General features: G+C 33.0%; 1 protein-coding gene across 2 annotated transcripts; it reads right to left on the reverse strand.

Moving 5' to 3' along the window:
- Positions 1-4,120: 4,120 nt before the first annotated feature.
- On the reverse strand, positions 4,121-9,663 carry LOC145031375 (serine/threonine-protein phosphatase PP2A-2 catalytic subunit). 2 transcript variants are annotated; one of them, XM_078979914.1, is made up of 12 exons: positions 9,323-9,663; positions 9,207-9,242; positions 8,586-8,642; positions 8,316-8,399; positions 8,150-8,221; positions 7,112-7,183; positions 6,984-7,024; positions 6,001-6,067; positions 5,714-5,905; positions 4,984-5,073; positions 4,787-4,894; positions 4,121-4,507 (listed from the first exon to the last, which is right to left on the reverse strand). In XM_078979914.1, the coding sequence occupies exons 3-12, from the start codon at positions 8,604-8,606 to the stop codon at positions 4,442-4,444; spliced, it is 813 nt and encodes a 270-aa protein (XP_078836040.1). In that variant the 5' UTR covers positions 8,607-8,642; positions 9,207-9,242; positions 9,323-9,663; the 3' UTR covers positions 4,121-4,441. The 2 variants fall into 2 exon arrangements, with proteins under 2 accessions (XP_078836040.1, XP_078836039.1); XM_078979913.1 differs by lacking the exon at positions 9,207-9,242.
- Between the last annotated feature and the right edge of the window lie 4,016 nt (positions 9,664-13,679).

Raw genomic sequence — 13,679 nt, forward strand, 5'->3', positions numbered from 1 at the left:
TCGTAAAAATATAATATGTAATATATTCTAAAATTATATATAACAATGAGCAAGACAAACACCAAATGCTAGCTTGATTTTGGCCGAGAAGTGATTTCGGTTCTTCAAAACCGAAATCTCTAAGGTTGCTTTTAGTTACGGAAAAATAATTTTTATTTTCCGTTTTTTGTTTTCCTTTTTGATTTTCGTTTTCCGTTTTCATTTTTCATTAAAAAATTTAGAAAACGCGTTTAGGTAAACTTATTCATTTTTCATTTTCAGTTTTAAAAAATTAGAAAACGTGTTTAGATGTGTATTTTTCTATCGGTTTTCATTTTTAGAAAACGGTAACGGTGGTAGGGTGTGGGTGGGGGCGGTGACGGTGACGGTACCGGGTCGGTGGCGGTGGTGGTGATGACAGGCGATGGTGGTGGCGGCGACAATTGTGTCAGTGGTAGTGATGGCGGCGGCAACGGCAGTGGTGGTGGTGGTGCTAGTGACGGGTTAATGGTGGTGGTGGTGGTGATGGTGATGGTAGGTCGATGATTGTCGTGGTGGTGTTGGGTGGGTGGGGGTGCGAGTGTATGTTTGTGTGTGTATATGTGTGTTTGTGGGGGTAGGTGTAGGTTTGTGTGTGTGTGTGTGGGGGGGGGGGGGGGGGGGTAGGTGTAGGTTTGTGTGTGGGGGGTGTGTGTGTCTGTGAGGGTGGGGGTGGGTTAGGTGTGGGTTTGTGTGTGCGTGGGGGTGTAGGTGGGTATGTGTGTGAGTGAGTGTATTTGTGTGTGTATGGGTGCATTGGTGGGTATGTATGTGTGTGTGTTTGTGGGTGTGTGTATCTGTAGATGGGTATGTATGTGTATGTGTGTGTGTGTGTATGTATGTGTGGGTATATATGTGTGTGGGTGGGTGGGTATGTATGTGTGTGTAGGGTGGTGTGTGTGTGGGTGGGTATGTATGTGTATGTGTGGGTGTGCAGGTGTGTGTATGTGTGTGTGGGTGGGGGTGTTAATGTGAGGGTAGGTAGAGGTGGATGGAGTGGAGTTTGTGTGTGTTTATGTTTTAGAAAAAAAATGGAATTAAAAAAATATGGAAAACAATGATTATCAGTTTTCTAAAAATTTCCAACTTCTGTGTAATTTTAGAAAACGGAAAATTTTCATTTTCCGTGAAAAATTTAGAAAAATAGACGAGCTAAACGCGTTTTCAAAATTCTCGTTTTTCTTGGAAAAATTTTCCGGAAAAATGGGCCGTTTTCCGGAAAAAATTTCCAAGAAAAATGAGGATTTTGAAAACGCGTTTAATTCATCTATTTTTCTAAATTTTTCACGGAAAATTAAATTTTCCGTTTTTTAAAATTACAAAGAAGTTGAAAAATTTTGGAAAACTGATAATCATCGTTTTCCACATTTTTCTAATTCCAAAATTTTTCTATAAACACACACCCACTCCACCCCATCCACCTCTACCTACCTCCACCTTAACATCCCCCCCCCCCCATACACACACATACATACTCACCCATACACACCCACCCGCACACACACACACATACATACCCACCCACACACACCCACCCGCACACACACACACATACATTCCCACTCTCACACACACATACATACCCACCCACACACACACTCACCCACCCGCGCACACACACACACACCAACCCACACACACACTCGCACACACACACCAACCCGCGCACACACACATACATACCCATCCATACACACACAAATACATACCCACCCACACACACATACACCAACACCCCCCCCCCCCCCACACACACACACATACCCACCCATACACACACACACCAACCCACACACACATACATACCCACCCACTCACACACACACACCCACACACAAACCCACACCTATCCCCACCCCCACCCTTACAGACACACACACCCCCACACACACAAACCTACACATACCCCCACAAACACACACTCGCACCCCCACCAACTCAACACCACCACGACAATCACCGACCTACCACCACCACCACCACTAACCCGTCATTAGCACCACCACCACCGCTGCCGCCACCATCACCACCACTGACACAATTGCCACCGCCACCACCATCGTCTGTCATCACCACCACCGCCGCCGACCTGCAACTGTCACCGCCCCCACCCACACTCTATCACCGTTACCGTTTTTTAAAAATAAAAACCGATAGAAAAATACACATCTAAACATGTTTTCTAATTTTCTATAAGTGAAAATGAAAACTGAATAAATTTAACTAAACGTGTTTTCTAAATTTTTCAATGAAAAATGAAAACGGAAAACGAAAATCGAAAAGATAAAACAAAAAACGGAATATGAAAATTGTTTTTCCGTAACTAAACACAACCTAAGTTTTTGGATTTCAAAATCGAAACTCCAAATGCAAAGGTGTAAAGTGTTTTGTTTTAACTATTGAATTTTGTTGACTTAATTACTTTTGCTGACTCAAAATTTACGGTTGTCACAGGAACTTATTAAGTTTTATGTTTATTTGTTGTTTACAAATGTTTTTCAGGTTGTTCTAATAATCGAGGCAAGAGCTCGACATGAATATACACTCGTATCAATGGGTTTTGAAATATATTTAAGATCATAGGTTTAAACTTATCCTATATAAATTTTAAGATTAGCGACATATATTTTTATTTATATATTTCAAACAAATAATCAAGTTGTTGGATTTAGAAATGAAAATAAAAACTAAGAGGTGTGTTTTAAAACTTATATATAAGTTAAAGGAGTTTTAAAAAAATAAAAAAGATGTCGGAAGTATTGAAATTTTAAGCAACGCGTAAACGGATTGTTAGAATATCAAATCAATTTTTTAATAATTGTTTATATATGAAACAGTGACCGTGGTAAAAGTGGTTTTGACTTACTTAAATGGTTTTTACTGGTGCAATTAAAAAATTGCCCATTGAAAAAGTTTAAAATGGTAGTTTGATTTTATGATTTATACAAAACAATGCTGTCAACGAAATCATGATTTATAATAAAGCAACAAAACAAATAAAGGGTGACAAGAAATAGAATGATTGATGTGTCAAATCGTTTAAAGAGGGTGTCATGTAAATCTTCAATTGCACGCAATTTAATCTGCATTTTACAATTAAATTGCAAACTTTAAACCAACAACATTAATAATTACCTATCATGTCATAGACTAAAGAGTGAAGGCATAATGACATGAAATGTTTCTTTTCGAATGAACACAACTTAATAATTTATTAAACATTTTTGCACTTTTGATAACAACCATTTCAATTTTCTAGTCATACACGTTATGATACTATAAGGTCTATAGAGTTGCTTTTAGTTAACTAGGGTTTGCATATTTTTTTTTACCATTTTATCCTTATTGAATGTGCATCAAAAGGGTACAGTTATTTGGTTAAATCACAAATCTGAAAAACGATCTTTTAAGTTTCACTCATTTCTTTTGCTTTTCATATAAAAATTATCATCAAAACAATCGGTGTTGGGGGTATTTTCTTTAATTGACAAGTTTCATTAAATAGTTCTTAAAAGTCTCTTAAAAGATATTGACCCTATAATCGGCTACAAAAGCCCCATCTACGCGTATCTATTAATTATAGAAATTGGGTTTGGGCCCCTATGCAGTGAAGTGATGGAAGATCCGATAAAGCCCAAACTTTGAAATGGTCTAGAAGAGTTTTTGATAGGGAAAATTTCATTATTTAAAAAAAAAAATGATAAAATCATAAATGTTTTATTAAAATTTTCATTACTTTAGGAAAATCACATAATATTTCATTTCCTGTTATGACAAAATATTAAATAATTAAGACTTTTCTTGACAACTATTTTTAAGATTTTATCAAAAAAATTCCAAAATAATAAATCTTTTCTACGTAAAACCCTTTCTGAAAAGCGAATATTTAAATATGAGGGATCTTTGTTGATATATGCTAAATGGGTTCATGTAAATTGTTCAACTTTGAGATGACATATTGACATATACAAGCTTAGTGATCGAAAAAGTTACTTGAATCTCCTTTTGTCGAACAATTCTGTCAAACACACCAAGCTATTTTAGTTTGTTATATTGTCTTATGCTTACTTAAGTAAAAACATCTATTATGATTTTTCAACAATTACCAACAAATGCAAGATATCAAGTCCATAAAGTGTTCTTTAACACTAGAGTCAAAAAAGAAAAAAGAAAAAAAAAACAATCAAAACATCAAATGTTTAAATCGTGTTTCTTCTATATAACCCCCTCCCCCACCCTTAACAACTTTATGCTTCTACAAATAGGAGATTAAAAAAAAAAAAAAAAATCATTGAAAATTAACCACTACACGATGCTATACTTGTAAACCAAAATGACTTGTCATGTTTTTTTCTTCTCAATTAATTGCAAACGATCCATCACGTTATCCAGAAATCTGACAGAGTCCCACTGCCACGTCACCTCACAGGAAGTAATCTGGTGTCCTACGTGTCACATCTGGCTCTCCCCTCCTTGGAGCTGGATCAAACTGCAATTCAAGATTTCTCTTTAGTTGGTGTTTCTTTTTTAATTTTTTTTTTCCCAATAAAGTCATATATATGGAAAAATTAACTGAATATGTAAAAACTAAAACATGTTTGTCTCGATAATAGTTTCTTTCTTTTCTAAACCAAAGTTGTAATTTTCACATTTGTTTTTTCTTGTAATTTTCTCAAATATTTTTCAAACACCATTTATCCACACAACATTTTATCATAAACAAAAATTAAAAAATTAAAAAATTAAAAAATTAAAAAAATAAAAATACCTGAATGAAGGTGTGACCCTTGCAATCGTCTACTTCAAGAATGGAAGCCATGTTCCCACATCGGTAACAATAATTAGGTGCACTGAAAATCGTTACAACTTTTTGCTCCTATTATAATTAATAAAAAAATCAGAATAAATAAAACTTTCATTTTTTAAACAAAAAAATATATATAAAAAAAAATAAGACATTATTACATGACCCCAGTTGAATCCTTCCATAACCAGCTGATGTGCTCTAGCAATTAACTTTAACCCATTGCTATGATTAAATTGCTCAGATATATCCTGATATAAAAAAATAAAATAAAATTACACCACAAATAAATAAATACAAGGGTTAATCTCATAAAAACACCTTATATTTTGTGTTTCTTTTTGTATTAAACCTCAACTTTATTTTTTGCTTAAAAAAGACCTTGTATTTTACATTTTTCCAAAAAAGCCCTCTAACTTTCTATTTTTTTCCAAAAAAACCCCTCAACTTTTTAAGTTTTCTCAAAAAAACGCCTAAAAAGGCCAGATCAGAAGAAAAAAAAAATGAAAAAATACAAGGTCTTTGTCAGGCAAAAGATAAAGTCGAGGTTTAATCCGAAAAAAAAAAAAAAAAAAAGGTTAATCTCAAAAAAGTCCTTACATTTTGTGTTTTTTCCGGATTAAACCACAAATTTAATTTTTGCCTGAAAAAAAAAAACCTTGCATTTTTTCCAACCCTTTCACTCCATTTTTTGTTTTTTCCAAAAAAACTGTAAAATGCGAGGGTTTTTTCTAGAAAAACTAAAAAAGCTGAGGGTTTATTTGCAAACATTTAGAAGGTTGAGGGTTTTTTCAGAAGAAAAATACAAAGTTTAGAGCTATATTTAATCCAGAAAAACACAAAATATAAAGTCTCTTAACCCTAAATAAAAGAAAAGGAGAAAATAGATACTTGGCCAAATGTGTATCCAGCGCCACGTGGGGAAATACCCCACCCACATCTGTCATCTGGATCCGACCATAAAAGATCACACATTGGGCCTTCATGTGGAACTTCTTGCACACGATCAAAATTCCTTATGTTATCCAGGGTTTCAATCGAAGGCGATAATCCACCATGAAGACAAAATATTTCTGATTCAACCTATCAAAAAAAATAATAAAAAAGTTTGGAAATTGAGATTGAAATGTTGTATAGAAACTTCTGGATTCAACAAAATTCCACACAACAATACTAACCAATGCTGTCAGTGGAAAATAGTCGAACAAATCTGTAAATGTCTTCCACACGCTTGCATTACCATATCTATTAAATAACAATTCAACACTTTTCTTAGTAGTCTTTTGTAAAATTGTTAAATTACACGAATGGTCCCTATGGTTTACGGTAATTTGCATATTTGGTCCCTAACTTTTTTTTTTTTAACTCAGAAGGTCTCTATTGTTTGTTTTTGTTACGCGTTTGGTCCCTATCTTAGCTAAAAAGACTAATTTGCCATTGATATTTTAATCTATTTTAAATAAATACACCTTCAACCCTACCCCACACCCCCCCCCCCCCTTCACCTTACCTTACCTACCCCACAAATAGTAGGGACCTAGTGCGTAAAAAAACAAACAGTAGGGACCTTCAAAGTTAAAAAATAGGTTAGGGACCAAGCGTGCAAATTACTCCAAACCATAGGGACCATTCAGTAATTTACTCTTTATTAACTCATTAAGCCTGATAAGTTAAAACGGGAAACTACTTATCCAACCACTCAAATTTGCTTATCAAAAAGTGTTTAATTAAGAGGTTGTTTGATAGGAAATTGTCAGAAAAGTCCTAATACTTATGGAAAATTTTCACTTTACTCCCAAAAAAACAAAAAAGTCGTTTTTTTTCTTATAACAGGAAATGACATATTATCGTGTGAAATCAAATAATCGGGATTTTTCTGTTCAAAAAAAAAATTGGGACAAAAGTGAAACTTTTCCGAAAATATTAAGACTTTTCTGATAATTTCCCTTGTTTGATTTTGATAAAACTGAATCGTTAAGGGTTTTGAACGATTCACATGTCTTAATGGTTAAGAGAATGTAATTTAAAAGGCTTTTGATTCATTCAGAGGCTGTGTCAAAACACATTGAATGCTGGATGATTCAGAGGTGACATATAAATGGTTCCATTCAGAGGTTATCAAGTCAACAAATAGACGAAGAAAGGATACTTAGTTACTTACTTTCGTAGGCATTCATCATAAAATCCATAAACTTGAGTAATCTACAAAAAAGTAAAATCATTTCAATTTTCAACTATTTATATTATGATTTTTAAAAAAACAAAAAGAAAAAAAATAGTAAATAATACCTGGCGACTTTCATGGTTTCCTCTTAAAATAGTAATACGTTGTGGATATCGGACTTTTAGGGCAACCAATAACTGAAAGTGTAAAAAAACTAACATCAAAAGAATACTAATATAGGATTTATTTAATGAAGTGTTTTTTATTTTTTTAATATTATTGGATAGATTAGTTTTTCTGGACAAAAAGTATTTAGATTTTGATTGATGTTTTTTTTCGAGTTTTGGGTTTTGTAAATTAGCCTCTTTTAGTTTCAAGTACTAAAAGACCTTATATTTTGTGTTTTTTCCGCATTAACCCTTAACTTTATTTTTTTCATGAAAAAGAAAGACCTTGCATTTTTTTCCAATTTGGCCCTTTTAGTTGTTTTTCTCTAAAAAAGTTGTAAAATGTGAGGGATTTTTCAGGAAAAAACTAAAAATGTTGAGGATTTATTTGGAAACATTTAGAAGGTTGAGGGTTTTTTTTGTAAAAAAAGGATAAAGTTGAGGGTTTTTTTCGAAGAAAAGGAAAAAGTATAAGGTCTTTTTCATGAAAAAAAATAAAGATGAGGTTTAATCCCGGAAAAAAACACAAAATATAAGGTTTTTTTATGAGATTAACACTTATATTTAACCCTCAAATCTTTATTGATCTTTTGACTAATTAATTTGTTTCGTTTTAATCTCCAATATTAAATGTAATATATTTATTTTATAAAATAATGTTATTGTCAAGTAATATCTATTTTAAAAACTATGACATGTGCTTAAATAGTAACAAATTAGATGATGAGGCTTGACAAAATCATCTCACCAAAAAAATTCAAAAATGGTCAAAATGTCAAATGATTGCAAAAATTTTATAAAATTAGGTTTTTGTTACGTAAAGTTAGTGAAAATCTGATGTGGCAAAACAAAAACAAAAAAAAAAATCTTACCTTTTATCCATGTACAAAGGATTATTACAATTTACAAAAGATAAAAGAATAACAATCAAGAAAGATAGTAGTCAAATAGTAAAATAGTCAAAAAAGTCAAAAGGTCAAAAAGTCAAAGACTTACTGTCACTGTTTCAACCGAGTAATAACCACGATCAACGTAATCCCCCATGAATAAATAATTTGTATCAGGACACTTCAATTAAAAAAAAAACAAATAGTATCAGTTAAAAACTCAAAGTAGAATAATTTGATTTAAAATAATTATAACCCAAATTCAAAATACAAACCTTCCCTCCAATTCTAAATAGCTCTGCAAGATCATGAAATTGACCATGAATATCACCACAGATTGTCACAGGGCTTTTAACAGGCTGAAACACGAATGCAAAAAGTTTATAATTTCATTGTGAATTTGTGAATTGTTCAATTACAAAAAGATGAAATTCTACTTCAAGTGTAATTGTAGATAAAGTTATATTAATAATTATATATATATATATATATATATATATATATATATATATATATACATATACTAAAATAGAAAAGAAACATACCTGTACATTGCTTTCCACCATTAAAATCTCCTTCGCTTTCTCACATAACAACCTAACCTGCATGACATGATGATATGATGATATTAAAGCATAAGATTATACACTATAGTCTACCATGGTTGAATTTGTAAAAAAGCAAATTCTAAAATGACAATAAACAGCAATAAAGTGATGGAATTTTTGCATTTGGTATTGAAACAGAGTTGATTCTATAAGAAACAAAAGAAAGGAAAAAATTCTAATAAATAAGGTCTAATATGCATCTACCAGTGTAAAGATACTTGATTTTTAAAAAATGATGAACCTGAACCTTTAGGTTGAGGCGAAACAAAGATCCATGGAGGATAAATAATTTCATCTCAAATAGTGGGAACTTAGGAACAATTAATTAGAGAAAAAGTTAGCAATCTAACTCGAATTCTTCTTTCGGCATGAATTTTCCAAAACGAGTATGTATTCGAGATATAAACATAAATCTAATACGGAGATACAATCTACCAACTAAGTTACCGAAAAAAAAACTTGAAAATTCAAACTGAAAACTGAAAGTTTCGAACTTAAATTGAACCAGATCTGATCCAGTAAACAGATCTGTGGAAATGAAATCGAAAAGAACAATACCCCAGCTCAAATGGTCAGATCAGACCCATATATAACCTAAATCAACAAATCGTGAAATTGAAATTAACGAAAGACGAATTTAGGGATTATTGAATAATAACAATAATAATAATAACCTCTTGTTCGGATAAGGGTTTGCATTGCATGAGCTGAGTAATATATTCATCGACGTTGCCATTAGCGCTCGAGACAACTGGAGCCGAGCTCATGTTTGTTTCTTCGTTTTGGGTATTTTGTTAGCCAATAGATTGATAAGAAGATCTGAATATTGGATTTTGAATTGGTGAATGATAGATCCAAAAAGAAAATCTGCAAGAATCTTTTGGGTTGGGCGTGAGAGTGAAGAAGAGAGTGGGGGGAAGCGAGAGGTGGTGGTGAAACCGATATGGAAATGCAAATGCAAATGATGGTTGAGAAAACGAAAGGAAACGAAACCCTTGTTTTGTTATTGCCTTTTTGTTTCTTCGATTAAATTAAAGAGGAAGTGGGTAAAGGCTAAACAAGTCGAATGAGATCCAAACTCACAAAGCTTCAACTTGATTCTATCACTCGGTTATAACTTGAAACCACGGTTACAAGATTAATTAAACTTTAATAGTTAGAACATAAAATTATTAATCAATTATAATCGTTAATTTAAATAAACATGTGGAATTATATCACCTTAAATTTGTATTAGTTTTATTTTAATTTTTATTCCATTGTTATTAATTTGTTGTAATTAAAGTGGAAATATTAAAATTTGAAATAAGTAATTAATAGGTTGAGAAGTTGCATGCATTAATTAAGAGGTTTAATAGGGTGATACATGGAAAAAAAAAAGAATAAAATGTGTATTAATTAGGAGGCCTAATATGATGACACATATCAAAATGAGGTTAAAGTTATTCTTTTATTAGAATAGAAATATAACTCAACTTGATTCTATCGTATAACTTTTTATTGAAATTTAGAAGTAAAATATTTTTAGCTAATTTCAAAAATTTTAACCACTTTTATAAACCTATAAATTACTATATATTTAATTTGTTTTAGTAATGTATTTTATTTTCATTAATCAAATTTAAATTTTTGTGTTAGATGTTTGTTATTTTTTCTTGTTAATAAGTATACTCAAGATAAAAATGAATGTATTTTAGAAGAAAAAAAATCAAAAAAGTCATTATATTAAAATTATCGGAGAAGCAACTATATTATTATTTTTTAGAGTAAATTATATGAATGATCAATGTGATTTGGTAGCATGTATGTTCGGTTTCTAACTCTTTTTTTAACCCGAACCATCCTTATGATTTGGTTTTCTTTTGGATTTGGTATCCATCATACACAAAATGATGATTTTGCCTTTAATGATATATTTTTATTTTGTTAATTATTTTTTTATTTTTCAATTCTATTAAATAAAGTAAAAATTATTAGTATATTGTTTTGAACGTTTGTTGGGAAAATATTTGTTTGTTATTGTCACTTGCAATAAGTTGAGCATTTATTTATATCTCTCTATCAAACATTATCAGAATACGCCAGTTTGGAAAGATAATAAAGACGAATCAAATGTTTGGAGAATCAGATGTTGCAGCTCTTCCGATTGACATGGGGCACTTGTAAAACACAAAATGTGTAACATTCCAAAAATTCCTAGTAAATTTTTTATTTTTAAAACGATAAACCTATACAAACGAGTTGTTTCAAGGCCAATCAAAGTGGATATATCATTTAAACATCATAGTAAAAGTCATAATAGTCAATATGGATGTAACACCTTGATCTAGGTTTTTTTCCATTTCCGCCTTTAAATATCAAAATTGTTGCAAAATAGGTCTTTTTATCACTTAAGTGAAAAGTGTGCCACCTTGTGCGTACGTTGGGCATACGCTTATGTATGCAGGGTGTACGTGGCTAACGCTCAAACCCTAATTTTTAGGGGTGAGCCCAATTTAAGCATCATTATCTCATTTAGACCCCTTCATTCATCCGCCTTCATCTCCCAACTTGTCCCTAGCAAACCCTGATCCTTTGTATGAGTCTTTATGAGCTTAAGAGTGTATTTGTGGTGTTCTTGAAGGAAAGGAAATCATATTGGAAGCTTAAGGCACTTTGGATCCAAAAACATGTCACCCTCAAGCATCCTTTGGAGGTAAAAAGTCTGAAACTTGATGAGTATTTGCTTAGATCTTGTTAGCTTTGAGTTTGTGTTCATTTTGGTTACATAAGCTTGATGTTCATGAGTATGGGTTACTCTAACCAGAAGAGTTGTCCTTTTAGACGTTTTTAGGTGTTAGGAATCATAATATTGTGATCTTGGTCGTTCTATCCATTCCATGCAAGAGTTATGATGTCTTAATGGATTAATAAGTTAGGGTTTTAGCTTTTGGACCTTGCCTAGCCATGAAAATTCATAAAGGTGGAAACTTTATGACATAGAGCAATGTTTGGGTCTAGATCTGAGTTTAGAGGAAAGGTCTTAAAGGAATAAGCACATTTTGAAGAGAAAAGGGTTCAGACATATTACGTCGGGCGTACCATGTGGTACGATGCACGTACTGGGCTGAAGCCTCGATGTTTCGCTTATTCTTTGATTACGCCCAACGTAGTAATTGAGTATAAAGGGCGTACTCAGTCCATTGAATTTCCTTGACCCTTTTGACTTGAAGACTTCGACCTTTAACCATGGGTTTCAACGCGTTTGACTTATGGGCATTTTGTGTATTTTGAGTTGTAATTTGAGTCTAGATCATTGTTTGTTGTATAGGCAATATATATAGTTGGCATTGGAGCGGTGTTCTTTTCTACTATCTTTTCAGGCTGTGAGGTGAGTTTTCTTCACTGCACTTGCGGGTCGAAGGCACCAATGTCGGCTCAGTAGATTATGTATCCTGATTTAGGATTTTGCTATGTTGTAGTGATTTGATGAGATTTTCATGTTTATCTATTTATTGTTATATATTTATCTATTGCATATGTCGACATAATGTGGTTTGGGTTGAGGCTATACTGTTTTGTGTTGTCGGCAAACAAACCCAATGGCAATCCAACCAGGAGGTTGTGATCCATAGTGGCAATCCAATTGGGAAATTGTGGGCCATTGGCAATCCAATCGGGAGATTGTAGGTCAAGTGGCAATCTAACCGGGAGGTTGTAGGATAGGGTAATCTAGTTAGGATATTGTGGACCCAACATGTATTTTGTATATTGTATGGTTTTGTGTAGTATTTGGGGAAACTCACTAAGGTTTGGCTTATAATTTAAGTTTTATGTTTCAGGTTCTTCAAATAATCGAGGCAAGGCGAATGCTTGATCGCACACATCCTTAAGTTTTTATGAGATTTGATTTTGGGATACTCTAATTTGTGATTTTGCACTCTGGAAAACTATGTTTTGTAAACATTTATGGTTTTGGGTTGTTTTGAAAAATGAATTTTTCACCTTGATTTTTAGGATGTTACAAGCTGATATCAGAGCCCTGGTTTAAGAGAACTGGATGGTCATTCGTGTGAATCCAGAGTCAAACTAAGGATTTATTAGGGTTTTCAAAATATTTTTCAAAATTGTTCTTAAAAATTGTTTTCAAAAGTAACAGGAAGGATGAGACGTGATCAGCCAGAGCAAGAAAGTATACCCCAATTATCCATATTGTTATTTGTTCGCGATGTTTTATGATAGAACTGCATGTTCGTGACAGGCTAAGGATCTTTAGGAGTTGCATGATAGAATTTTATGATGTATGTTATCTGATAGCCTAGGAGGACTTCTTGTATGTTAGATGAATTGACATCATTATTGTAGTTGCTTAGTGTGTGCATCATAGTTGTACATAACTAAGATTCTATAGCCTGAGAATGTTTGGTTTAGCCATATTTCATGCTCCTTGTCTGGTTGTGAGCTTAGGGTAGAATCAAGTACCCAATTGTCTATGGAATCCAGTGTTATGTATAATTAGCATGCACGAGCGGTTGCAGGGTTGGTGGAAGTTTCATGAGTAAGTTTAGGTGTAGCACTCTCGTTGAAGGAAGGTTAGCCACTCTCAGGAGAGTGTGTATATGATGTATGTGTATCCTAGTTGGGGGTTGGTTTCGGGTAGTTTATGATGATCCTTTGAGACAAATATGGTTAGGTCTGGAAGGTAGTATGGACCCGTGTTACTAGAAGCACAGGACATGTACGCGTAGCAAGGAAGTCACTAACCTCGAGGTTTTTTGTCTCCTTGTGATGGGCATAACGGTTTGGATTGTGGCATTTCTGATATATATATATATATATATATATATATATATATATATATATGTGTGTGTGTGTGTGTGTGTGTGTGTGTGTTCATTGTCAGTATGGTGTTTGCAAGAGGATCTAGTTTTGGATCTGGAGTGAGTAGCCAAGATAGGCCGGAGTTGACAAATGATCAGATACGAGAGTTGATTTCCACTGATGTGGCTACTACTATTTGGAGTTCTATTTCGGAGCTATTTGGGTCTATCA

The sequence above is a fragment of the Lactuca saligna genome, chromosome 2 (genome assembly GCF_052625555.1).
Source record: "Lactuca saligna cultivar CGN05327 chromosome 2, ASM5262555v1, whole genome shotgun sequence".
NCBI lineage: Eukaryota > Viridiplantae > Streptophyta > Magnoliopsida > Asterales > Asteraceae > Lactuca > Lactuca saligna.

Bases quoted from the DNA above. Each gene is read 5' to 3' on its own strand.
- LOC145031375 (XM_078979913.1), bottom strand. From the start codon at position 9,415: ATGAGCTCGGCTCCAGTTGTCTCGAGCGCTAATGGCAACGTCGATGAA. The intron at 8,400-8,585 runs GTATGTTTCTTT...TTCGTGTTTCAG, and splicing joins TGGTGGAAAGCAATGTACAG to CCTGTTAAAAGCCCTGTGAC. The intron at 4,508-4,786 runs GTATTTTTATTT...CTTGAATTGCAG, and splicing joins AGGGTCACACCTTCATTCAG to TTTGATCCAGCTCCAAGGAG.